The 27,807-nt window shown below is 42.6% G+C and overlaps 1 protein-coding gene across 3 annotated transcripts in view; it reads right to left on the bottom strand.

Moving 5' to 3' along the window:
- Positions 1 to 467: 467 nt before the first annotated feature.
- mylk4b (myosin light chain kinase family, member 4b) overlaps positions 468 to 27,807 on the bottom strand; it is a 40,349-nt gene continuing 13,009 nt past the window's right edge. For 2 of the 3 annotated variants that reach the window (XM_065955692.1, XM_065955693.1), the window contains 12 exons: positions 9,054 to 9,135; positions 8,526 to 8,925; positions 8,153 to 8,388; positions 6,741 to 6,846; positions 5,296 to 5,389; positions 4,648 to 4,757; positions 4,415 to 4,556; positions 4,166 to 4,236; positions 3,932 to 4,060; positions 3,466 to 3,697; positions 2,559 to 2,607; positions 468 to 2,450 (listed from right to left, as the gene is read on the bottom strand). In XM_065955692.1, the coding sequence (XP_065811764.1) occupies positions 2,440 to 2,450; positions 2,559 to 2,607; positions 3,466 to 3,697; positions 3,932 to 4,060; positions 4,166 to 4,236; positions 4,415 to 4,556; positions 4,648 to 4,757; positions 5,296 to 5,389; positions 6,741 to 6,846; positions 8,153 to 8,388; positions 8,526 to 8,925; positions 9,054 to 9,135 (1,662 nt within the window). In that variant the 3' untranslated portion in view covers positions 468 to 2,439. Of the gene's footprint in view, positions 2,451 to 2,558; positions 2,608 to 3,465; positions 3,698 to 3,931; positions 4,061 to 4,165; positions 4,237 to 4,414; positions 4,557 to 4,647; positions 4,758 to 5,295; positions 5,390 to 6,740; positions 6,847 to 8,152; positions 8,389 to 8,525; positions 8,926 to 9,053; positions 9,136 to 12,169; positions 12,885 to 27,807 lie in introns of those variants that run through there. The other variant, XM_029281328.2, reaches the window with a different exon arrangement.

The raw sequence follows: 27,807 nt of genomic DNA, 5'->3' as shown, positions 1-27,807 counted from the left end.
GCAAAGGGACTCTGCAGATCGAATGGAGTTTGGTATTTCGTTCCACCACCGGGGGGCGACAGAGGAGAAGAGTCTAATCAGAGACTTAGGACCCTGCTGTGAAGGTTGGATCAGAAGCCTTTCATTGGCAGAGCGCAGTGGGCGGGAGGGAGTGCAGACCTGGATGAGAGAGTTAAAGTAAGGAGGAGCCGTTTTTGTCTCTGTTTTGTAAGCGAGCAGCAGAGTTTTAAATTTGATACGAGCAGTAACTGGGAGCCAGTGGAGGAAGATGAACAGCAGAGTGACATGTGCTCTTTTGGTTAGGTTGAAGGCCAGTCGTGCTGCTGCACTTTGTATCATCTGCAGAGGTTTGATAGTGCATGTAGGAAGACCTGCCAGTAGAGAGTTGTAATAGTCAATGCCTACTGTATATATAACCTGTATCAGTAATGATATGAACTCATAGTGACATACACAAGACACACAGCAAGAGTTTTCTAGTGTGCTTTATTTATATTCTACATTTATTTGACTTATTACACAAGAAAACTTGAAAAAAGTATCATACATTCAAATGAACAAATATTCAAAGTCACAAAGCTTTTTCCTTTCCAAGTGGAACGGCCAACAACCGAGTGATCATTCTCTATCCAACTCTCCGTCTCTTCTAGAAAGAGCGGGACAGATGTCCTCTCCTCCGCTCTGCTGCCGGTCGAACTGAGCTTCAGCACAACATGATGTGCACACCTGACAGAAATCCTGTTCGCCTCCCCTGAAAGAAACACCCCATGGTGAAGAAAAGCTTTGCACTTCAAGTACAGTCTGACGTCCACCAGTAAATAAAGAACATAAGAAAGCACTTCAGTCCGAAACACGACTCATTGGTAGGTAGTTTTCTGTTGTTCGTTGTGCCTTCATGGAAGGTGAGAGGGCGCTCCTTCAAACCGCCCCAGGCCAAGGCGAGCGAGTGGCATGAAACGCATGCAGAAGATGGAAACAGTGAAAGTGTACCAAAGGTGTGGGCTGTAACACGACAGCGTTCAGTCACTGAGATGTTCTCACTTTTCAGGGGAATGAGAGTATGTGGAGCTGTGTTATATACAAAATAAATTAACGTGGTGTGACTCCAAACAAGGACATTTCATTTCACCTTCAAGAAAGAAAGAAAACAAACATTTTTTATAAGACTTGTAAAATCAAAAGAAAAAGAAATAAAATCTGTATTCACAAAAATAGATTATTTAAATAACAGCATTCAGTTTATATTTGAAGTTTTTTTGCAAAATCTTGCAGAGACAGGCCAAAGAAAGTGCAAAGCATGCAACAGGACAACACCAGGACGACAAGAAGAACGCCATCTGTTTGACACTAAACATTTAGGTTAAAGTCCCCGTGAAACAGAACGGTGAGAGTGTCCAACAGCTGATGTTTGACGTAAGGGAGAAAGAACCAATCACAAGGTAGAAGGCGGGACATAACGTTGGGATGAATTTGATTTGATTGGTAGGCCCCCGTGTCTACCTAGCGATTCTTTCTCTGAGCGCCATCAGAGCGCTTTGCGGCAGAAAGCGGCCCCTTGGAGAACAAGCGCAGCCTCCAGGGTCTTTTTTCCATTGTCTTTTCTTCCTTAAGTCAATAATGTTTCACCTTTTCAGAAAGGCGCTGATGACGTCGCCGGGCTCTTTTCCAAATGTTTGATATTCCCTTAAGGATCGTGTCTTGTACCAATATCCTCCTCGCTCCGTGTCTGATCGGGAAATAAACACTCTCAAATAAAGAAACATAGAGTAAAAAGTAACGGTGTCGGTCATACAGCCAGCGCTTTTCTGCTCCAGAAATATACGCTGGGGGTACACTGGGCCTTAGCTGGGGGTACACTGGGCCTTAGCTTTGACAGCTTAGCTTTTTTTTTAATTGGTTGAAAAAGTTAGTAAACGCCCCCTGAGTGCAGGATGAGCCATCAGACATTAGAAATGTTTTGCAGGAAGAGAAAATCTAGTTATTTAGATAAAAATCAGATCATGCTTTATTGAAATTTATTTGGCAGATTTTTTTCACGGGGACTTTAACTTCTTATGCATACATGTGGAAGTTTTGTCGAGCAGTTCAGGCCTTCGGTCTCTGCTAGTTTGGTTTCCACATTACAGAACGGTGGGTTCTTTGACCTCACTAACGGCACCATCTGAGAGTTATGAAGAGTCCTCCAGGTTCAGCGTGGAGTTTTTTCACTCTGCATGACGGTGACAACGCTGGAAGGTTCCTTGTGCCTGATTGTTTTTTTAAAAGTCTGTTTATCTTCTGCGGGCCTAACACGATGAGGGTCAGAGCTGAAGCTGCGGAGCTAAGCTAACACCAGGATGCGAGGCAGAGAGTTGATTTCCAGTAGCCATACGGGTACAGCAGCATTGGTCCAGTGTCGGGTCCCAGGGCCCTACAATGTCTAAAGGCATGCTGAGGGCCTCACAGTGTTTCTGGGAGGGAGGCAGGAAAAGAGGCACATGTCAGTTTTGAAATTTGTAAATAAAGGAAGCAATCTGTTTTGGTTTTGAAACGTGTTAACGGGAAAATGTTCCTCTTACCTGTTGAGCTCTCTGGAGGAGGAGCATGTGTGGAGTGGCACTTGTTTTTCTGCAATGAGAGAAGATTCACTGAATGAATGCACTGTGACAGATACAGTCTGAACACTCGTCCATCATAATGTTTATAACCGTTTCTGTAAACCTAATACAACACACTATGGCTGTTTATTGCATGGATTAAATAGAACAGTGGTTCTCAACTGGTGGGTCGGGACCCAAAAGTGGGGTCGCAGAGCCATTTTCAGTGGGGCGCGAACATGTGACTGGAAAAAAAAAATGTCCAAAAGTCTATGAAGTGCTCTTTAAACATGCTGGTTTTGTTCCTTCTTTTTATCCCATCACATGTTTCGTACCATCTGAGGTCCAAACTGCACATTTTCTCATTCTATAAATGTCCTTGGTTGAAAAAAATATCAGAAATTTAGGTCGCGATTTAAATGAAGGAGTTGGTGGTGGGTCCTTAGGCTAGACCAATTGAGAACCACGGAAATGGAAGACGTTGTTGTAGCCTCCATTATAAGTGAGGCCTACGTGTGTTTGTGCAATAAATGTGCATTTCTTCTAATGACCAGCAGGGGGCAGTTGATGTCATATTGTATAAAAGTCTACCAGAAAATGACACAATATCTCACTATTATTACATCAAGTGAAACCGGTCACATATCTTTTTCAATTAGTTTAAACAAGTCTAAGAGCCCCAAAACATGTGTGTGAAGTTTCTTGTTCTAAATCCTCTCTGATCCTGTATTTGATCATGCCTAGAAACCCCTCATTTTCAGCCCTGCTCAGAACAAGCTGTTTCTGTTTCTGTAGCTTTAAAAGCCGAGCCCCTTCTAGAGAGGGGCTTGGTCAAATGATCTCCAGACCAAATCACCCCTTTGTCCCTTTTATGAAGCGTGTCGTTTACCTTCTGATTTAGCCGATAGTGCAGACTCCGGTCTGACAGCCAGGGGTGTCTGAGGGACTCTGCCGCACTCATCCTCCAGCTCTTGCTCTTCACCAGCAGCCGGGTGATGAAGTCTTTGGCCTCGTCTGAGATGTCCGTGAACTCCTCCTCCTCAAAGTTCCACTGACAGGCCAGGATGTTGTTCAGCGTCTCGTTGTCGTCATCGCCAAGAAATGGGGAGAGGCCGCTGAGCCTGGACCGGCAGAAGCAGGAAAGTCAGGCCTCTTTGGAAGTATAACTTCACAAGATGCTCCACGTTCATCGCAAAATAACAACTTTATTCTAGTAAATTTACGCCTTTAATCTCGTAATCTCAGATTTTTTCCCCTTTATTGAGGCCCTAATACTAGCATAATGAAGAAATACTCAAGTAGAGTAAAGGTACATCAGAGTTTTCCTGTGAGTACTCTACTTTAGTACTACTCACAGCATGTAGGTGATGACGCCGAGGCTCCACATGTCCGTGGGGAATGACACAAACTCGTAATTGATGACTTCAGGGGCCAAAAATTCAGGAGTTCCAAAGTTGACCCTGAGCTTTTCCCGGGGTTTGTACCTGTCAAAGAGACCGGAGCAGGAATGCAAAGAAATTTAAAAAAAAACGGATTTTAAAGATGAGCCAATAAAGCTTTGAAGTGTAAATAGAGGATCGAGCTTTTACCTCCTGGCCAGGCCGAAGTCGATGATTTTGATCTTGTTTGTGGCTCGGCTGACACAAAGAATGTTCTCCGGCTGAAAGAGAATAAAGTGCTCTATACATGAAGCTGGATTGGATCTTTCAGACTTTGTGGTTTTGCCCACAAAGGGGCGCCCTTTCACCCTTTTTCTTCACCACATCTTTTTTTTTTGTTTTGGTTCTATGACTGCTAAAGTATGAGATCTGACAGGAAGTCGTTGTTGTTTTTTTTACCTTGAGATCAAGATGGAGGATGTACATCTTGTGCATGTACTGCAGCCCTTCACAGATCTGGCGGATGAACAGCACCGTGTCCAGCTCCGTCAGGTTGTAGTTCTCATCGATGATGCGGTCGAATAGTTCCCCTCCCTCCACACTACGACACAGTCACAGAGGGCTTGTTACCTTGTCTGTATTGGCAGACAGACACACAGCGTATCCACTCAAATGTTGGTATCTGGACTTACTATTCCATGACCAGGATGATGTCATGGCGTGACTCAAAGGCGGCGTACAGCTGGATGAGGTTGGCGTGGTTCAGCTGGTTCATCACCTGGATCTCATTCCTCACAACGTCCTGAGAGACAGACGGAGCAAAACAGGACAAATTAAAACACCTACAAGGCTTTAAAAGACACACACAGCTCAGCGGTGCCAAAAAAGCAAAGTTCTTCTGTAATCATCATCTGTCATCTGCTCGCTCTTTCGACAGGCAACAAATACAGACAACGATCGGTGACGGCTACATGTGCCAGGCGAGGATTTGTCCGTGTGTCTGACGGGCTTTGTCAAACACACTCTGTTTGTTTCGCTTTGGCGTTGGCTCATAGCTTTCTGAATACCTCAGCTGATAATGTAACCACAGAGCAATGATCCAACATCTGACGTCTGCAACATCGCTATGTGATGAGTAAGACGCGATGCAGCTGACACACCATCTCCAGGCTGCTGAGCTGAATCTGTTCTTAAAATACATCATCTATTGTGCTGCTGAGCAATAAGAAAATAAAGCATCAATTAGCATCCTATCTGCAGGAAGAGGCCTCGCTGTGAGATCGCTGCTTATTTATTCTGTTTAGTTTTTTAAAGCATCCATTGCTCCAACGTTAGCGCACCTTCTCTTTCTGGCTCCTGGCTTTGATGATCTTGGCGGCCAACATCATGCCAGTCGAGTTTTCTGTGCACTTGTGGACTTGTCCAAAACGTCCCCTAAAGGACATAAGAAAGTAAGTACAACTTTATTTATATAGCACTTTTTAAAACACTCACAAATAAACGCAATCAAAGAATTCATACTGAGAGAAAATATTTACATAAATGAATCACGATGTCAAGCAGGGAAAAGTTAAGATCAGGCAAACACAAAAACAAATTTAAGCTCTAGAAAGGTTTGAGAGTTGGATGAAGGCTCGTCTGCACAGGTGAGTTTTTAGATGCTTCTTGAAACTGTCTAAATATTCTGCAGATCTGATGGAGTGTGGGAGTTGATTCCAGAGAGTCGGGGCTAAGACCGCGAAAGCACAATCCCCTTTAGTTTTATAATTAGAGCGTGGGAATGGAACGAAGGCCCGGATTAGATGATCTGAGTCATGACTGTCTACAATGAGGGAGAAGCTTGAGTCCCGCTGGCTGTGTTGTTGTCAGAGCCGTGTTTACATGGACGGGACGGCCGGCTCCTCCCCTTGTGTATAAAAGCTGTTTTAGTCAAGGACTAGAGAGAAGAAGAACATACTCACTGATTATTTGGATGACAAGTAAGTGTCTTTACATCACGGTCATTCTGTGTCAATTTATGTTCAATGTGAAGCTACAAGCTAAAAAAAGCGCGCTAAAATTAGCATGCTAACACAACAATGCAGGACACAGGTGATTGCAGCTCGAGCAAAGGAGAATTTTGTCCTCCACTTGCACTTAATGGTCCCTAATTATGGTGCGTTCTAATTGATAACTCATTCATGTGAACGCGAGTGGAGAGGGGGTTGGAGGTGTTTTGTCTGGAGGAGAGCGGAGGATTCAGAATAGTGGAGGTTTCACCAAACAGCAGTTTGTTTTGGTTTCATGCTGGTGCTCAAGGGCGACACCTACTGGATCAAAAAGTTGCACATTCTTCCTTTAAAAACCATCATTTAACTTTTTCAAACTTAAAACTGATGTTTTCAACATAAAAATAGTTCATTAATTGGAAGCACATCTTCATCAATAGTAAGCACCCTGAGTCACACAGTAATTAGGGTTATATATTGAGCTATTATATCAGAGATGTGAGAAATGTACTCGCGTGTTGAGGGGTAATCTCCACTCTAGGCGGCAGGATTTGGCACTCGTCTATTACATTAGAGAGACCTGCTCTTTCACAAGTGCCACCCCCCCCCCCCCCCCCCCCCCTTCAGGCTCACAATCACCTGCCCTTTAGGGGGCAATCAGAAGTACTTGGAAAAAGAACGATGCAGGGTGTGAGATTCTCTGTTATTTCATTATGGAGGTCTGATGATGGGATGTAGCAGTAAACAATGAAAGGGGAATATAAACTCCTGGGACCAGGGTCTCTTTTTTCACTCACCCTCCCAGCACCTCGTCTCTGTTGATGGTGTAAATGGTGGCGATCTGATGAGGTTTGGGAGTCACAATGCGGTGGTCGAAAGGTGCTAAAGGAGGAGGGCTCGAGTCTGAAGAAGAACACAAGGATGAAATTATTGAAAAGAAGAATTTTCTGTTGTTTATGAAAAAGAGAAGGAGACAGAGACAGAGGCAGACCCCCCCCCCCCTCCCCAGAAACAAAGTGGTTTAAAATAGCAGCATGCCAACATCTCATTATCTCCTCTGCCAGCTGTGTCCGCTGACATATTAGTGACGCTCCCACAGGCATGGTGTTATGACACTGGATCTGATCCAAAGTCTGAGGAACGAAAGGTCAAATGTCACCAGCTAACAACCGAGTTGGGTCTACAAAGGCCTGCTGCAGGTGAACATGGCACAACACTGGATTCTTACAAAACAGGACCAGAAAAAACACAAACCCTGAGTCCTGAAAGCATCTTTTATGGACATGTCTTTTGCATAATCTGAAGGCATTTAGATCAAGTTTTGGATCACTTCTGGACTTGAGAGCTTTGTCTTCTCTTGTGTTTTAATGCAAGTGGTACACGATGTAACTCAGCTGTTTGCTGCTCCAATGTCACAGAAGAAGAAGAAGAAGAAAAAGAAGAAGAAGAAAAAGAAGAAGAAGAAGAAGAAAAAGAAGAAGAAGAAGAAGAAGAAGAAGAAAAAGAAGAAGAAGAAGAAGAAGAAGAAGAAGAAATGGGGAGAAAATGTTGAGAAACAGCAGATGTCTGTTTGTCTTACCTTTGCTGTGATATCTGATATTAGTGGCAGATTTTCTACAATGAAAAAAAACCCTGATGTAATTAAAATGGTGAATATCTAAATACTGGGGGAGTTTAAGTGAATAAAACTGGCCAGAGCTGAAGCGACAAAGCAAAATTGTTTTCAGGTATCTTCGAATTTAGAAGTCAAAAGTTGCTTTTTCATCTACTCTATGGATTCCTCTGATTTACTTCCTCATATAGGGCTCTGACGTTTTTATCACAGCAGCACATACAACAACAGTACGGCAGTTTTCCTCAGGTCTGTTTCACCTGGTCGTCTTCACTAAAGTCGTCTTAACTACAGTCGTCTTGACTACGGTCGTCTTAACTACAGTCGTCTTGACTACGGTCGTCTTGACTACGGTCGTCTTGACTACGGTCGTCTCTACAGTCGAGAGCGATTTCATCAGGGGTGGGGGGGAATAGTAGAAAGAATCACTCCCATGATTCCCCGCCAGCCCTGATGTCATGTTGTGTTATTGTTTTGACTGAGAGCCCCCTGGTGGCAGGATTAACATACTGTGCCTTTAATAAAAAAGTAGCAAAAACCCGTCCAAAACGTTGACTTTTCCCCTGTGTAAATGTTCTGTCAGAATACGTAACTCACCGATTGTGAATTCCTTTGGTTCCGACTCTCCCTCCTTCCTCTCCTCCTCCTCCTCCTCCTCTGTTGTTACTCCGTCAGATTTGGAGGCCTGTTGCTCGCCCCCTTCCACCACCTGTCCGTCAGCTTTTTCGACCTCACTGTCATCCACTCGGCTTTTCTTCAGGTCGTCTTTCACCGGGTCTTCCTCTGCGACGCGACGTTTACTGCAAGTGGCCACGTCGCCGAGCTCCTCAGAGCTGCACGTTATTGCAAGAAAAGACATCGAAACTTGAATATTTAGTTCTTCTTCTCCTTCCTCCTAAGAATTAACTTAAAATACAAACACAGTTATAGTCGTAGAAAGTATGGATGAAAAGTGATGGGCTAGACGTACCTGTCCTGTGGTAGAAGAGAGGTCGTGCAGATATCTGAGATGACACTCGAGGCTGTTTCTGATTTTGACGACCCCTCTGCTTCTCCTTCCTTTCCTCCATCTTCCACTTTTCCAGCCTGTTCCTGACTTAAATCGTTTGCCTTTCCCTCCTCTTCCTCTGAGGCATCACCTTCCTCTCCCTCTTTCTCCTCAGTGGACGTCTTCCTCTCTGCCTGGGCTGTGGAGGTCTGTGGTCCATCCAGGATCAGCTCCAGCGGCTCCTGTCCTCTCCCTCCACTCCCTCTGTCCTCTCCTCTCTGGATGTCGGACTCTGTTTTTCCATATTGGGAATGCTCCGTGTTCTGCCTGTTGAGCTTTTCCACCTGCTCCTGCAGCTCGGGCTCACTGAGCAAGGACGCGTCTGATGTGGGGGAAAAACAAAGTGTACAAACCGATTGTCTCTCTCTCAAAAAAAATCCAACGTTTGTTTAGCTCCATGGCGCCATGCACGTCTCTGCACTGAAAGATTATTTTGATGTTGGAGCCTACCTGATGTGTCCAGAGGTTTCCTCTTCTTCTGGGCCTTCGAGCCCTTCAGGGTCAGTTTGGCTTTATCCTTCTCATCCTTTGCCTTGTTGAAAAAAGAACACAGAGTAAGTCATCGGATCCATGAAGTGACAGAAAAGGATAAACGTTGATGAGGTTTGAAATTCAGAACTCCTGAATGAGCTTTAAATCAATATTTTTGTCACAGGGGTCAAATGTAATCCGTAGTTATGGATGGAGGAGTCTGATTCAGGATGGGAACAGTTAATTATATTTGTGCTTTCATCTTCACAATAGTCAGAGATTGAGCCAGTTTCTGTGGTTGCTTCTGTAACTTAAGTGCTGTTTGATGTTTTACAGGCTCGGCGCCTCTGACTCACATCTCATGAGTAGCACCCGACAAGCCACAAGACACAGAAAACTACTTTATGAACACATTTTCACATGTAATATTGAAGAACATAATGTAAGGGACATTTGATGCATGACTCTAAGAAAGACAAGTGAGAAATACAATTTCAGGGCATCATATATTCTGATGAAATTGCTTTCTTTCCGACTTTAAAACGGGGAGAAAAAAGTTTACAATTTGTTGAATCTGTAAAACAGGTGAGAATAAAACGTTTTGTCAGGCATTAAAAAAGATTAAAAAAAGTTTCTTAAATAAAGAATCTGGGAAAAATGTTTCTCGACCTTTTTGTTCTCAAGTCATAAACACAAGGGAGAGGAAAATAAGTCAGATTTTTATTTTTCCACTCGCCTCTTAAGGCCGCTTTATGACACTGACACACTGAGAAAAGGTTTATGCATCCCTGTTAGTTTCTCTGTCTTTAAAAAAAAAAGTCTGACAGCGGCTGTCTGGTGAAGTAATTCTGTTCACTTAACCGGACACCAATTTAAAAAAAAAACTCGGCACCATTCATTTTTGTGAGACATTAAATCCCACTCAAACATGCACAGAGATATTCTGCAAAGACGGGGCAGTAAAAGTTACACGACAGGCATCTGTACATTCTTCCTATTGCTTGAAGGACGATAAACATGTCACTGACACATTGACACAGACTATGTGAGGCTCTACACACAGACCATTTAATCCATCAATGCAGAGATGTCACCTATGGCCACACGAGTGCCAAAGTGACACGGTGCATGCTGCAGACCAACCCAGCGCTGATAAAGATATAGTTCTGATAAGATAACCAGCCTGACTCGAATCATTCGCACCTCAGAGGCAAAATGACAATAACAGCAAAGAGGAAAACTACTTAACATAACAGAGAGAGCGACATGTTGGAGCACAGCAGGGCTAATAAAAGATTCACGAGGAACCGTATCAGACACAAGAGGAATGTGAGCTGCTTCACATGCCGAGTGGGACTTGTTAACCTGCACCGGCGCCAGTTAAAGATGAACTGGATGTATTTTATCTGCAGAATCTTTGGGTTTTAGAGCGGAGTCTTGGTGTCACTGTAAACTGCTCACACTTCCCTTCAGGATGATGATATTCACAAGCTTCCACATCGATTAAAAATGCAATTCGACCTCTCACTATGTTGCCAAAAAATATACTAAAAGACCCACTGTTCAGGAAGAGTGGAACAAGGAGTTGATTGTTTGTTTTTTTATGTAGAGGATGACCAAATCTTCAATCCACTTCAATCCAATCTTTCAATGCGAATTGATGCTTTATCTGCATGAAATTATAAGAGACTATTTTGCAGAAACATCAACTGATAATTAGATTTAAGTCATGAAGAAAAAACTCGGAATGAGTCATAAATCCAAAAAAATAAGAGCTACACAAATGTATTGAAAGTAAAGGTTATGGTGCAAAAAATGTGAAGGTCTTGATATGAGCCAAACAAGTCTCAGCAAATCTCCGTCTCACAATGGGATTAAGGGAAAAATATGGCTGCAAAACCTCAAACCTTTTCTCGCCCCTGTTCCATCAAAAACTATTGCATAATAATTGCATTTTTTTTTTGCCATTGAATAGCAAGCAAACCGTAAAACAAATGAAAGGCCCATTAAGGCTGTGTCCCTTCATCTAGCCTGCTGTTGATGAAACATGTTATGACAAATAAAGGCTCCATTAGAGGACGCTCTGCATTTAGGTTTGAAATAGTTTATGGAACCAAAATAAGGTGAAAAAGCAGCACGACAAAAAAAAACAAAGCTGTATTATAACATGTGTCCAAGAAAGACGGAATAACACTCGTATGCAGGTCATAGTGTTGTAGTATGCGAAATCGGTCTTGTTCTCTGGATCACTTTTTGAAAGTCTCAGAAGCAAAAGCATTTTTACTCGGCCTTGTCTCAGACTGGGTGGACTCCGGATTTTAAATCAAGAGTGATCAAGACCACCACTAACAGACTATTTCCCCACATCAATACTTTTATTCTAAGGAAATCGCCTCTTTCTAAAAGATCAGATAACTTCAATTTATTTGTAGTTTGATTTTTATCCCCCGGTTACGGCCGCAATCTTCCCGGTGTAACAGTGTAAGTGAGTGACGCACCACTGCACACAAGATGATGATTTTTATGATATTTATGGTCTTGATCTTGACTCTGTCTCGCCCTGCCTTGGTCTTGGTCTTGTCTCCCTCTTGGAGAACTCCGGTCTCGGGTATGTCTTGGTCTCGGTTAGTGTGGTCTTGACTAAAACACTAGCAGGTAGTGAAGCAGGTTTGCTTTACAGAGCAAGATCAAATCAGTGATTTACTGAATTTATTTGAACGTCTTTTCCCATCTTTACTGTTCCGGTCTCATATCAACGCCCGTCCCAAATAAAAGTAGGGTCATTTCATAGACTGAAGGAAATAAAAGCTCGACCTATTTATAGATGTTTTTACAGGACAGTTAGTCATCAGGGGAAGTAAGACCTACAATCTATAATAAATATCTATCACAGAACCAGACGCCATTAATTATATTGTGCCTTTCAAAACAGTGTTTGAAGATCAGAACAGATCATCAAGCTAAATATTAGATGTTGGGGTTATTGTTGGAAGATCTTCCTTGGCCAGGACTCCCTTGAAAAAGAGGTTTTTAATCTCAATGAGAATTTCCTGGATAAATAAAGGTTAAATAAAAAATGTTGTTAAGCCTCTCACCTTCTTGCCAGCCTTGTTAGCAGGCTGTTTGAACAGCAGCTCCACCAGCCTGGAGCCCTTCACCACCCCCCCAATGAAGCTGATCACCTGCTGGGTGCCCTCCACCAGCTTCTCCACCCCATCCAGCCTGCGCCCCTGACTCTCCACCCGCTCGCCGACTCTCTCCACGGCCCCAAACAGCTCCCTGCACGCCGCCTCCACCCCGGAACCACGTCGCCCTTCATCGCGCATAGAGGCCAGATCCCGACCCATCCCCCTGACGTCCTGGGACAAGACGTCCAGCCGGGTCAGGACGATCTGCTGCATGTTGAGCAAGCGCTCCATCTGGGAGGTCAGGGAGTCCATTCGGTTCTCCATGCAGCGCAGGGCGATGTCATGAGAGGGGGAAGCCGATGGAGAAGAAGAAGGAGATGAGGACTTGTCCGAGCCATTAAAAGAGAGCTTCCTTCCACCCGGCTTCTGACCATGAAGAGGGTTTGGATCGTAGACTTTGGCCAAAGAGTTGACGAGGCTGGAATTCATGACTGATTCACAGCTGTCCTCCTCACCAGAAGCAAAATCTTTTCTCGCTCTCTGTAGTCTGTTCACTTACATGAAGGCTTGATGCAACAAAGGACAAAAAACATTTCAGCAGACAGAGCTGCAGGCAGGAGACAAGAAGCAGAGGAAGAATAGAGATCTGCTCCTCACAGTCAAGTTTTAAGAATAGCAAATGGCTGTGGTCCAAATTAAAGTGCAGCCCCCTGTGGACGTCAAGGGCTGGGTGGCCAGTGATAAGAGCTGGGGGCTCGAGTGTGCAGTTGGGGATTGATGCGAATTAGGGGTGGGGGGGGGATGCTGGAGAGGATCGCTATGTGACATTCGAGACACTTCAAAAGCCCTTCAGTCAGGTGTCAGAATCCCAAGAATCCGAGACTGAAATATGACGCCGTAAAAACTAAGACAAACACATAAAATGTGCAGCGAATAAAGAAGCACACCAAATCTCATCATGAAGAAAAGCCACACAGCTTCATCAGAAATCCTGGATTGAACACACATGGTGTATTCTGCAAAACAGGGCTCTTATTTTCAAAGTGTTGATTTTGTTATTCTTTTTCTGTTGTCCCACAGCAGGAAGTGGGCTGACAGGTGCAAGCGTGTGCAAGGCCGCAAATTTTTTTATCAACCACTCAGACCCCGTTAAAGACACAAGCATTATGGGTATTTTTGAACCCTGACAAATGCCTAACGTTTCTCACTGCGGAGCTGTTTTTACCGCAGAGGATGTGTCAGCAGAACGTTGCATAATGGCACAAATACTCAGGATTTTACTAACAAAAGAGATTAATTTCAGGTTTTCATAAGGTTTGTTTATAGCGTTGGAAAATTGAATTCTCCAAATGTTTCTTTCATAGATTTTTTTGTTTACCATTTTTTTGGCCACTTTGCTTATCAATTATTTGTCGAAGACCATTTTCACACCCAAAAATGTGAAACGGAACAATCCAACTAAGACCGACGGCCGACGATCTCCTTGGTGTGTCAGGGCCTTAAGCGGCCGGCCAAGGCTCAAATCCGACCCCCCAAAAATGTCATTCCCCACTCGCGATCTCTCCCTGAATTCCAACTTCATTCACTGTCCTATCTCTAGAATTAAAAATCCCAAAATAAGTTTTAGTTTTGCTGAATTTGCTGTAAAATTAAAACATACACTTGTTTGATTCCATATTTGTTAACATCTGTTCCTCGTCAACAATATTTACCATATAAGTTTCTGTATTTATTGTGTGACAACACCAAACGACAAGGAATCAAAGTCTTTACATTTTTTGTCAAGTCATTTTCGGCCTATTACCAAAAATGGCTGGAGTTTGAAGGATTAGTGAAAATAAAATGAGGTAGTGTTCTGCATCTGAAGCAGAATAGAAAAGGTGAAGATATGGACATCTGGCATCCAGTGATCGGAAAAGGTTTACAACATTTCTAATTAAGTCTCGCTGTCCGTGCAACGTGAGGCACAAGACAACGGAAGAGAGCATCCAACAGGTGATGCCTCTGACACCTTTAGAACTGTTGATACACAGGAGAGGAGGATTTATCGCACATGTGCTGCTGCTTAGAATTAAAGGGGACAAAGTGACACAGATACAGTACACGGTCACCACACATACGTCCACATTCGTGCGCAGACACAAACGATTGACACGTACTGAGGCGTGTCCAACTGTACACGTTGATCTGAAACGTTTCCACGTCTCGGTATACGCTGGTATCTGGAGTAGGCAGGGTGACAAAGCGCCGGCGACTATATATTCTGGCACCCATCTGTCAACAACGGAAAAACCTGACCTGTTCTCTGTTTGTCCCTCGCACTGTTCCCAGTACAAACGGCTCGTCAGCTGTCAGGTTTAACACTTGTGGCCCCCGGAGCCATCTTACCCAGGAAGGTGAAAATGAAAGAGGACACTGGGGAAGTGCAGACAGCGTGCAGGACCTTGAGTGGAAATACATGTTTGAGAACTGAACGGAAGAGGGAGATCACTGAAGGGATATGTACATGTAGATCAAAACACAAAGAAACAGCCTCTCAACAGGAGAAATCTCAGGACCAGTGGTGCTTCTAGAGTCTGTTTGGGCCCTTGGCAAAAATCAATTGGGGGCTCCTCCAATCACTTTCATATCCAACAGTGTTGTGACGTTCTTCCTCTTTCTTTTTTTTTTTTTTAACTCCCAGACAGAGAATTTGTCTTCATTTTCTTTTTTCTTGGTGTTTTTCAAGAGCTTTTCATTGACAAACTGTTTTCACTGTTTTTTAGTAATACATGAGATGCTATTTAAGTGCTACATGAGAGTGAGTGCTGTCAGATGGGGCCCCATTTGGGGGGTTTCCTACTGTCATTTCAAAATTTGGGCATTTTGAGCTACTGCTGTGGTTTAAAATTTGTCAGCCCTGCCTTACATGGTAACATACAGCGCTTCTGCTCAGGACCTCTGAGAATATAATATTCAAAATATCCTGATGTATAAATGGCAGTAAAAGCTTTTCTTAATAAGCTCTGCAAACCAACTCACTGGCGGTTATATTTTTTTGATCAATTATGAATACCATGCAAGTGATAATGAAATATACAGCAACTGTTACATCAATACATAACTTATTTAAAGGGATTTAAAGGGCCAGTACGCCCAACATTAGCTTGCATAATGAACACAACATTTCTCTACAAACAAGACACTGCAGTTACCTCATTTATTTTTTGGACCTTGTTTTGAGCAGGAGCTAAAAACTACCTTGACTTTTAAACTTTAGACTTTATTGTCCACCAGGGGGAAATTCTTTTTCACAGCACTGTTACAGTCAACACAAACCATTCCCACCAAAGAACATAGTACATGCAATGAACTTGTTAGCTTGCAACTTAACTTTTTAACGACAATGTTTTTCTCTTCTTAAAAACAACAAAACATCTCAATTTCATGGAAGAAACTAAACAAAACAAAACAAAAACGGCAAACAGTAGATATCTCCCAACCTGAGCACAACTCATCTAAATCAGTGGCATGATCCTTCAATCACGCTTAAAAGCTTTTGGGCTTTCTTTAGTGAAATGTCGAGGTTCAAGGTGTACTTAAGAAGGTAAATCTGTTGAGTATTCCCATTTTACTCTTTCTTTTTCCCTTTTAACTGTTTTAATCTTTTATCTACACAAAAGCCCTTCTAGGTACAAATGTTGCAAATCAGCATCTGCTATAAATGAATCTTGCATTGGATTGCCGTTTTAAGTTTGTCTTTGTACATTGTATCTGTCGTCTGTGTAGGTTCTCAGTCATGCAGGTCATGGTAAATTCAAAGCTTGATCAAAAGACAACTGGACTGGTGGAAGATCTTGAAGACCTCTCCTCTGAAACCTTCTTCAGGAACTAAAGTGATGAGTCCAGTTGCCTTTGGATCAAGCTTTGAACTGTATCTGTCCCCATTAAATAAAATACACAATAATAAAATAAGACAGCAAGGTAGAATAAACTGCAGTTAACAATTGAACACTTGCTAATTAAGTTTGTCTTTGAAGTTAAGAGTTATAGGACTGCACGCCTTAAGTAGCCTTAATAACATCCCAGCCACTTGGAGGTATTGGGACAAGCTATAAACACTACATGTTATCACCTTATGAAGCTGATATGACAAACATCTTGTTGCTTGTTTAGACATCTAGTCGACATGATGCACATTAGCATTCATTTGGAGGTATGTAGGTCCAATATTCACTCTGCATGTAGCTCTGTTTTGGTCTTCCACAACTTCTGAAGTAAAAATTTCAGGGCTGCTAATTGCTGCAAATGTTCACCATCGACAAATGGCTGCTACTACTGCTGTAAACCTGACTGAGTCAATACAGTCAGGTTGTGGGATTCAAAACCAAAACAGTGAGCTCAAAGACTCTAAAACAATCCATAAAAGTGAGAGAAACTTAACAGGCCGATGAAAACTTAGTCTTTAAACCATAAAACTATCAATGAATCAATCAATCTTTATTTGTATTGTGTCAATTCATAACAAGTGTTATCTCGAGACACTTTACAAAAAGCAGGTAAAAGACCTTACGTATTGCTATATTACAAAGACCCGGCTTAATCCATCATGAGCGTAGTGCTTTAGCAACATTTAGCAAAAGTTACAGTGGTAAGAAAAAAACTTCAAGCAGAAATCTTGGAAACTCTTGCAAATCCAGGCTCATGACGAAACAGCCATCGACCAAAGCTGGGGTTGAAAAAAGGGATAGGGGGAGATGGGATAAGATGCAGGAAGAGGGATAGGGAACAGTGGGGGGGTTGTTGAGGCAGGCCGTCCATCAACAATCCTGAGGGGGGATCTAGAATCGTGCTTAAGCTCGGTACGGGGCAACTTTCCCTGGCATGAGTGCGCCCTTTGAGGATACTGTATGAGGGTTGTAGTGCTCTAGTAGGTGCACCATAAAAAACAATTGACTGAAAGGAAATGTCTCTGCACATTTTTTCTGTTCCACACCATCCAATAGTTTATTTCATCATGCATTTACTATTTTTAACATCATGCAGCACTTACTGATGTATCCTGAACATATGATGTACGTCTAATGAAGTTAAAAACTGATCAAAGCAATCCTGCCAAACAGATGCTCCACAGAGCGATGGTGGGAGGAGCGGGGAGACGGTCGATTAGCCGGGCTCTGGTGGTGGTTTAACTGTACCCTGCTGGACTATCTCTGAAATCCCTCCAGAAAAGGTTACACGGTAAGCTGAGAGCCGGCGTGGTATAGAGGAGCTGTTTAGGAATGACACTGACGCAGCCTCGCCGCTTTCACTGCATATAGAGTTACTCAGCAGGAAGACACAGACAATACATAATGTTTATTCTAGTGCCGCAGACTGTCCCGTAATCCTATATCACTGCCGTGCAACGTGAATGCAAAATGCTTTATCCCGCAGAAACAATAATAGACTGTGTGACATGCAACAAGCGGAGCGTCAGGGTAAAGGCTGCCTGCTGCTGTGGTGTGCTGTAAATTAAGTCATTTTGGAAAACTAGCATGATTTTGAAAGTAGCATTCCCTCAGTGCTCCGTCTACACCCACCCCCCTCCCCTTTGCGCTCCCTCAAAAGCCCTCACTTAAATGCACGAGTACAGTTGCTCCAGAAGCCGACCTCAGCTCATCTCTTGCATTGTGTAGAAACTACGTCGTTTCATGTCTCATTCAGTGGTAAGTAAACTCACAGTATAAACTCTGTCATCTGTGACGCACTTAGAGTGTGGGCGAGTGCACGCAAGGGGTAGGGAACGAGCAAGGAGACGGGGGAAGCGTGTGATTGGTTCATCAGATTGGTACCTCGTGGCAGACATTGGTCAAAGTTTTTACAGGCTTAACAACTCAGATTTTCTTCGTTCCTTTTTCAGAGTTATGAGTTATTAATTTCTGTCAGGACCTAAAGACAATTTCAACCAAAATCTTAAAAAGTGGATCTGGAGGAAATTACCAACCCTGCCTTTAAGTTAAAGTACCTTAAAGCTCTTGGTTTATAAACTGTTTTGTTTCGTTATTTTTTACTTTGCTTGCTAATTTTTCTATTGCTTTTTAAAAAAAGTATTTTATATGATTATGTGTGTTTTCCAGCACTTGGGTTGTATATTTTGCGCAAAGGTGCAATACAAATTGAGTTATGATTATTATTTCATTAACTGCTCATCATGCCACCTTTCCCATCATGATTTGTGCTGGACTGAAAACCTAATTTGTTGGTTGTTTCTGTTTTAAGATGCAGTTTTTACTTATTTTTTCTGTTATTAATGTCGGGCGGATTCAGTCTGAAGAAGTTAATTTGTGTAAATCTCATAGACTGTATAAAACATGGACGTAGTCTCAGGGGCGTCACCCACTGGAGCCCTAATGTGGAGCTTTGAAGTCTGAACGATGGTGCCTGGCAATTTTGGGCCAACTGACAGCAGCTCAGTAACAGCTCACTGATCTCAGGCATGCTACAGGGCCCTGGTCCAGCTCTGGGGCCCCTGAATCATCCAGGGTTTCCCCCCTTAAATAGCCTCAATGCCCACAAAGAACTTATCATACCATCGTCATGACTCACCCCGTCGGCCTCACTGACACCAAAATAATTGAAATTACTGCAGTCAAAGGTTCCCTGTCAACTTGAAAAGCCTACCGTCCATTTTTACGACTGGTAGGTTTCACTTTAATGGCCAACAAAGTGCCAAGCATCACTCTCAGATTAGACTCTAAATGCCAAGCCATTTGGCAGATCACAGGTGAACAACTCCCCACGCCCCCCAAAAAACTTCTTTGTTTATATTATTACTAGGATGATGTTTAACATCTATAACATCTATCTGCAGAGCTTTTCAACTAGAGACTACTCACTGCTTATTTGAATGTTATGTAAGCGTTTTAAGATCACGGTCATTTCTTGTAAATTTACATGCAGCGTGAAGACATGAGAAAACTAAAGAGTGCTAGCATTAGCCTGCTGGCACAACAATGCAGCTTGAGTTGTTTTGGTTTCATGCTAGTGCTCAAGGGTGACATCTACTGGATCAAAAAGTCCCACATTCTCCCTCTAAAGCTCCTGTGAAGAACTTTCTTTTTGTGCTGATTTTGGCGCCCCCTGTGGACAAAGCGTTACATTTCACTTTTTTGCTGATCTTGTCCTGTACATCTGTTTGTACCGTTTTTAAAGGAGCATTATGTAAGATATCTACCGAGTTAAATGATAAAGTGACTACTATATGATCAGACATTAAGGAAACATGCTATGTTGAAGTGTTGGGTACGTACTTTTCAGTAGGGAGTTTCAGTATACTAAACTTTCGTGGTCATTCAGTATGCATTTTTTGGGTCCACCTCAGTATACAGAACATGTCAGCATGGATCCTGACTTCCGGGTTTCATGCAGTATGGATCGGATGCATCCTTTCAGGAAATGAATTGTGTTTTACCACCCACAATGCTGTGCGAAATTAAACATAAATTGTCACTTCACGTGCGCCTCCAAATCAAAACAAACGAGCGTGGATTAATTGAATCAATTTTTAATCTAGAGTTAAAGTCCCGACTGAAATCACTACTTTAAATTAACAACAGAAAATATAACAAATGTCTGCATTATTATAAAACCTTTCCCCCTCTATTTAAATAATGAGTTCACTATTTAAATGTGTCTTTATTGGTTTATTCTATATTCTGTATATTACTGTCTTTCATTTATACTTTCCTTTATCTACTGTATGTTATTTAGTTATTTAATCTGTCTTTTATTTGATTTACATTGTGATGTTGTTTTTTTTTTTTACCTGACTGTATGCGCATTACTCTTCTTGAATAAAGCTAAACAAAAACAAAAAAACGGGTGGATGCGGCCGGTTCGGGTAATGTAAATGACGTCACTTCCATACTGAATGAATCAGACGAAGCAGGAACAAATACCTGCCTACTGTGCGTGCCTACTGAATAGTAGGTACTAACAGTAAACAACACGGATAGTAGATACTGTCTACTGTCTACTGACAGATTGAGTAGGTACTTGGCAATTCGGATGCAGCCAGTATGTCCTCCTTCTAACTTTAGATTCCAGTCTGTTTTTTTGGACCAGAGAAGGTAGGCGGTTTTAAGGCACCCCCACACGGCCGTTTTGGACGCCCCTCTGTTTGCCAGGTGGACTGCAAACCAACAGGTGTTGAAGCGATTGAATTGGTTCAGATAGAAGTGATTGTGTCCGATCTAAAAAGTCGTCTAACAAGCTCTACGAGTAGATATGTGAAACAGTGAAGCGACATGGTGAGTGCTGACTCCAGGGAAGAGGCAGATCTAATGTTTTGAATTTGGACCGAAGTACCCAGTTATAAACACTAGGTGTCAGAATGACATATTCCTCCTTTAAATCTTAGTGGGCATTCCTTAAACAGTCATACATACATACAGTCAACACTCATCCTCTCTCTGACCGTCTGTCTGGCGAGTTCATGGAAATGGAAACAAGGCGGCACATTATCTCTGCAGCTCCACCTGCTGCTTTTCTATCTGACAAACCTAATCGTGTCACCGCCGGCTGATGACAGTCTGTACTTTCACAGTTCAGCTGCTGTGATAACGTCCGTTCCGGCTCTCATTCTGTTATGACCTCGGACATACACCAAAAAATTCCTTTCATGGAAAAGAGGCGCTGTTTGACGTACACAAAGTGTGTGTATGTGTGTGTGTGTTTCTGTTTGCACTGGAGCAGGCTATAAGGCCAAGCTTGGAAATATGTTACATAAGCTACACAAGTACGTACCCAGATTCAAAAATACATGTACACAAAACAGCTTCCCTCTGTTATCCTGAGTTTGTTGCTTGCTGTCAGTGTTATGTAACATAGAGACAACTGGGCGTGACACTGTTTGAAAGAGGATTCTGGGTAAATGTTGATCTCTGAACTCCTGAAATTACCGTCTATCCCACCAACCCCCCCCCCCCCCCCCCCCCCCCCCCCCCCCCAAAAAAAAAAAAAACACTCACACAAATAGACACACACAAAAAACCAGCAGGGCTTAGTGGAGATCTCACATGCCCCTCGGTCTCTCTGTGTTACGGTGTCAGCAAAAACAGCCGCTTCATAAAAGTACTGTGTCTCTAAATATCTAAATATTCTGTCTGTTTTACAAAGTACAAGCCAAATACTTGACGGATTATCTCATGTGGAAGCAATTAACAGAAATGGGATGGTAAGAGTCTTTGAAGAAGTCGAAGAAGACGCCGTTCAGGTCTCTCTATAGGCAAGACCTGTTCTAAGCCAGTGACTATTTTAGAAGAGGTCGGAAAACGTGCAATATATTTTTTGGAAAATTCCAGCTGCAATGGAACTGTAATGGTAAAGGGGGATTGGGGGTTGCATTACTGTCTTATTACCACTAGATGGCAGGAGAGCACCACAGACCCCTGACTCTTCCTGCTGATGACCAGCTGAGCATTTGGAAAAGGGTCCAACTCAGCTGTTCTCTGGTTTCCTTTAACCCTGACCTACTAACCCCCCCCCGCCCCCTTACATGCACACATTTTTTCACACAAACCGCCCTCTTGTTAACGATTGTCGTGTTTCGATCTACAGTACATGGTGTCAAATCATAAACACTAACTGCACCCAAATCTGAACCCGTCTGCCAGCTGTCACTTGATGTTGGCCTAAAGTTTTATTTAGCTTGATTTCTTCCTGCTGCCATTCACTGCATCTGCTCTCTAAAGAACCCAACGCCAGGCTTCTATTGTTTTAAAACTACTTTTAATACCATTTTAGGAACACAACCTGTCAAATGAGACGACCTTAGCTGGTCAAAATTACACATTACAACTCACACTTTTCTGCTTATATTACTAGTTTCTGATGATACCTCCTGAGTCTTATTTGTTAAATGTATCAACTGCACATCCACACAGGCCATACTGTGCACGCTGCAACAAATGTCCAGTGTACAGTTTGCAAAAACTTCCAGTAACTCCCATTCAAATCAATCCAATTCAATTTTAGAAAAGAGGTTGAAGCGAGGGCTGCATGGGGTCAAAAGATGTAGAGGTATCAGACAGAAGTCAAATAGCTTGTAAATGAACGACTGTCCTGATTACAAATAGAGTTCAATGGAGGCATTATAAAAATCCTTTGTCAAACAGGGATTAGTCTACGCGTTTTGAGTCAAAACATTAACATAAATAGATTCAAAAGCACATTTTAAATCAAGAACACATTTCTAAAATGATCATGCACTATCCCATGCCTTGTCCCGGCAACAGAAGCCGGGCTCTCAAGTAGACGGCGCTCCCTCAACCTTCAGCGAGGGGATCTGGCACTACCACCACCCAACGTCCCTGACGCCCATCGGACTGTGTCGTCCCCACAACCACCGCCGTCCTCATTCATGCACGGCCTGCTCCGACCTCCACCTCAGCAGCAAGGAAGTGTGGACAACAGGAACGAGAGGAATAGAAAGGAGAAATCCTCCCTGCATATTATCCCATCTCCCCCATTTTGGGGGGGGCTTTTTGCCTCTACTGGATGGGAAAGACAAAGAGAGACAGGAAGTGTTGGGCGGAGGGAGTTAGGGATGACATGCAGCAAAGGGCTGAGGCTGGATCTGAATCCACAGCTGCTGCAACGAGGACTTACAGCCTCCATGAGGTGCACAACACCAATCCATTGTTTTTTAAGTCTAGGGAAACGCTGTAAAAAACAAAAATACTGAACTCCACCAGGCTCAGGATTTCTGCCTGTGCTGACATTATTGATTGACTTGGTTTAACTTGGCTCATGGTTTTTCTCAACAGAAACATCTCATTATAGGGTTTTAATATATTTCTTTAATTGTTTATCGTGGTTTTATTGCTGCTCAATAAATGCCTCGACCAAAACTACAATTTTCACTGTCCACAAAATATTTCACCATAGTCGAATACATATTCAGTATTAATTCAGAATACTGCAGTTTACCTTTTGAAACAAATGTACCATTACCTGTAAGAATAATCACAACTTCTATGCTTTGACTGATTGTGTCATGTTGTTGCATTTCATAAAAAAAATGTATCAAAAGCATCGCATTTGGCTCTTTTATGTTAGGACTATAAATAATGCAAAAAGAAAGTCATTAAATAGATTTTTTTAAGGGGGGAGGGGCTGATGAAGAGCATTGTAAAGGTTTGACACATTGAAATTATTGACTCAAATACAGTGATTTAAAAGGCAACAGACCTGCCCTCAAAGCTGCAGCTAGGGATTAATTTTCTTTTAGTGCCACAGAATGAACAAAATCATTTCACCTGAAGAACTCCTCTCACAAAGTAAAACAGGATAAGGTGATCGAGCTGCCTATACTGACTGACTCCAGTATGTATCCGCAGTGCGCCAGTAATGAGTTATGCAAACAGCTGAAAGTGGACACCAACAGAGCAGCCAGAGGAGTCCAGGGGAAAACAGCACATTCCCCCTCATGTCCTCATACCAGAGACAGACAGAGGACGAGACATGAGATAAGAGTGCCGAGCTAAAACTCAGAGAGAAAAGCAGCTAACAAGAAAACTTGATGTCTTTATGAGAAATGAATTTCCTTCTCTTTCAGTTTAACTGATTGGTGTAAAACTGGTTAATGTACCGTCAAAGGGATTTCTACAATCGCAGGTCAACATTTTTAGAGGATTTATAGGATGGGTTAAACATTTTTGGAGTAAAAGCCAGACACAAATATGTACTTTTTATGATAAGAGAATCCTTTAAGAATCGAGGATTTAATTTAATGGTTCCACTGTATTTGGTGTCGTTTTAAAATAAAGGGTTTCATCCCCCAAACTGAAAGAATTTCTGCTTACTATAAAAGCAGGTTATAAACAGCTTCACCCCCTTCCCACTCGCCCTTTATGAATTTTTCTAAATATTTCCTGCTGTATTTACTAATTGGATCAGCCCAACTTCATGTGGATCATTTACCAGGGGGGCCGGCAGGACAAAAGTCAGGTGACAAATTTGTCCGTTTGTCTTCAGAAGTCTGCTTCTGCTCGAGGTTTCAGCCTCTTAAAAGGACATTTTTTCATGCCACTGTAACTTTGCTAAATGTTGCTAATTGCTGTGCTAATGGTGGATTAAAGCTGGGTCTTTGTTTAACAACGAGTAAGTTCTTTTACCTGCTTTTTGTAAAGAGTCTTTAGTCGAAACCAAGCACCTCCGTCTCTACATCAAACAGCTGGAGCTCCACATACACACAGATGCAGACATGCGCACACACACACACACACACACACACACACACACACACTATAGTTCTTTCCCCTCTGTCTCAGCCGATCCCTTACCTAAATGGACTTGAGCTTGTTTAGAGCTTTTCTAGTCTTCTGACTACTCAAAGCACTTTCACACCGCGGGTCACACCTACACATTCACACACTGATGGCAGAGGCTGATACTGTATGACCATCAGAAGTAACTTATCCCATTCATACACATTCACACACCGCCAACAAAGCAGCGGGAGCAACTCTGGGTTAAGTGTCTTGCCCAAGGACACATCGGACATGTTGCTGCAGGAGCTGGGGATCGAACCCCCGACCTTTCCGATTGAGAGACGACCGACTCTACCAACTAGGGGGATCACTTCCTTCCCCGATTTTGCCCCCCAGACATTCAGACTGAAGTAGAGGCGTCACAGGGGCGTCAATATCACGCTTTGAACGGGCACTCTGAAAACACCTTGTGAAACGTTTTTGGAAAACCAAAAGACTTTTGTAAGATTTTAGAAATAGGGCTGTGTGAGTGAAGTGAAATAATTTCCTCTTACTAACTTCAATCTGTAGTTTTGTCCATCATAAGACTTGTAGTTTGAATATCACACAAACATTTAATCAACTTCATATTTGTCATCATGAGTCCTTAAATCTGTTACATAAAACCATGACTGACTCCTCACTGACCATCACCTCCTCCGTCCCGTCCGCATTTATTTTGTCTGTGTGCTAATTTTGTCTGAGCAATGTGAGTGTGAGAATCTGAGGCAGGAGAAGCCCTTCTCACATTAGTCATGCTCACACGCATTAGCACGAGCCACAGTTCACTCTGTGCAAGCCCGGTACAAAAACAAGGTTGATTTGTGTCCTGTTAAATGCTTTGATTGAGAGGAAAAGGAACATTGTACATTTACCCGGACCGAGAACCTGCTCTGTTATTGTGCACCACCACTTTAATTATGTTTAATTTTAACCCAATAAATTACACACATTTACAAATACTCAGCTTTCTGTGCAACAATAAAATACTGACAATCTAGACTAAAAAAACTGTTCTCCTGATAATCAGCTATATTGACCTGAATGGGCAAGAAAGCAAAACTTAACAGTAACTATCCATCCATTTTCTAATCCTCTTTTCCTGTTTGGGGTCGTGGGCGGCTGGTGCCAATTCGAGGCTGTCATTGGGTGAGAGGCGGAAGACACCCAGGACTGGTCACCAGTCAATCCCAGGGCTGATATATAGAGACAGACAACAAGCCACACTCACATTCACACCTGCACGGGGAGAACATGAACACTCCACACAGAGAGGTCCTGTCCGATGGGAATACAAACCAGGAGCCCTCGTAACAGGAAAAACATTTTTTAAAGGCTTTGAGAAAATACAGATTGGGATCTTGTTGTCATCAGATGAAGTGGTTAGGCCGTTAAATGCCACCTCAGTCTAAGCTGAACACAGATTTTTATTGAAAGTTGTGTTTGCTTACTTACAAATCTTACATGAGGTCAAACAGTTCCAGTAACACTTGTAGTATGAAGATCAACTTTATTAACAAATTAGACCGACGCGTTTTGGTTTGTGGCACAGCAGTGACACTTTTATTTCAGAGATATGTAATCATTCATTTCTACACTGACATGAAGTGCAGGGGTAGACTGCTTAATGTCGGCTTTTATTCTGAGTATATACACCCTGCAATCTCACTTATACTGTAAAATCTAATGAAATGGTTATTTGCATGAAGGTGCAGGTTGTTTTTTTCTACATGTCAGCACCTTGATTGTCCGGGGTTTTGCCCCACTTCTCTCTAAATGACAGCTTCGATCAGCTTTTTTCTTTTAAGGCGACTGCCTAATGGACAGAGAAAAAGCGAGATCAATCTTGTCATATGCTCATGAACTGATTTTCCTCTTTTTAGAGAAATTGCATTATTACCAGGATGCTGCAGGTGTGGAAGAAGACGATTCTTCTAGTTCATCTTCACATGCTTCCACATAAATCAGATTTGTGGACTTTGACATGAACTTTTTCTTTTGGGCTTCTTGGGCCTCTATTGGAGGGACAGGACAGTGGATAGAGTGGGAAATCAGAGAGAGAGATTGGGGAAAGAAGCCCGGGCCGACCGCTTCAAGGACTGTAGCCTCTGTACATTGGGCACGCAAACTAACCACTTGACCACCGGCCCCCCTAGCTTTGACATAAATGAGACAGAGCAACAGATAGGTGAAGTAGTGTTTGTTAATCGGATGTCCGCTGAGGAACGCGGCTGTTTCAGCACCTTAGAAAGATCGCAATCAAACAGAATTAAACCCTTCTGATCATTTTATTCACCTTCAAACCATCGCTGACAAACAAACCAACAGTTCACGGGGCAGTGAAGATGACAAATAGAGTTATAAATTCAGCAGTAATGAGCCCGCTGTCAGCTGAGGCAAGAAGACTGAAACTAATAAAACATTGAGCTGACACTGACAGCCTGTAACTGCTGAAAGGGCCACGGCTCTCTCTCGCTTTATGAGGAGTCAATTACATTAGCTTCATGCTGGATTATGTTTGCATAATAAACAGTTTTTTAATGGTTGAGGTATGTGTAGCCTGGGCTTCATGGAGTGAGGGAACCAAGTGGTACCTGACAGAATTTAGATGTCACTGCTGGTGACAAGTTTGTGACACAGAGAGAGATGACGTGATGTTTTCCACTGACTGTCCTGAGCTCACATACGCTCTTCAGATGAATGACATACTGCCAAACACTGTTGTTGATGCATTGTTTTTGTTGAAGAAACATGTTCAGTTCAGCCCCACAGCAGACATTTTGCAGACACCAAGTGATACTTCACATTACAAGTTCTCATGGCAGTCTAGAGTAGGCCTGCAATACAGCTACACACAGACATGATTGGTCAAGTAATTCTCTACTTTATCCAGGACAAGACCAGCGCTGAGGGCTGCTTCCACATCGCCAGAAACACCTGAAGATCACATCAGCATAGCTAGATATTCTAAAACTGGAGGTATAAAAACCAAAACACCATCTTGCACTGTCTCCATCTTTATCAAGAAGTTAAATTCTGAAATAAAAAAGCTCAGGTACAAGTTTGAATCCTGCACAATTTCTTTAAATCTGTAGACGTATAAGTGACCTGTCAGCTTGAAAAGATTCAACACCATGAGCGGATTTATTTTGAGGCCATTTTGTGTCGTTATTGAAAGGAAAGTAGAGAAATATAAGAAATATTAGGAGGAGAGAGTATCGAGGAACACGACAAAAAACATAGATGACATGAATTTAGGATGGCTGCGAGGACTGTAGCCCCCCGCACTTAGGGCGCACTATCTAACCGCTAAACAAAACGTGCTCCATTGAG

The sequence above is a fragment of the Labrus bergylta genome, chromosome 6, assembly GCF_963930695.1.
Source record: "Labrus bergylta chromosome 6, fLabBer1.1, whole genome shotgun sequence".
In the NCBI taxonomy this organism is placed as follows: Eukaryota; Metazoa; Chordata; class Actinopteri; order Labriformes; family Labridae; genus Labrus; species Labrus bergylta.
Note: the sequence above shows the minus strand (reverse complement) of the source record. Positions and strands in the feature narration are given on the sequence as shown.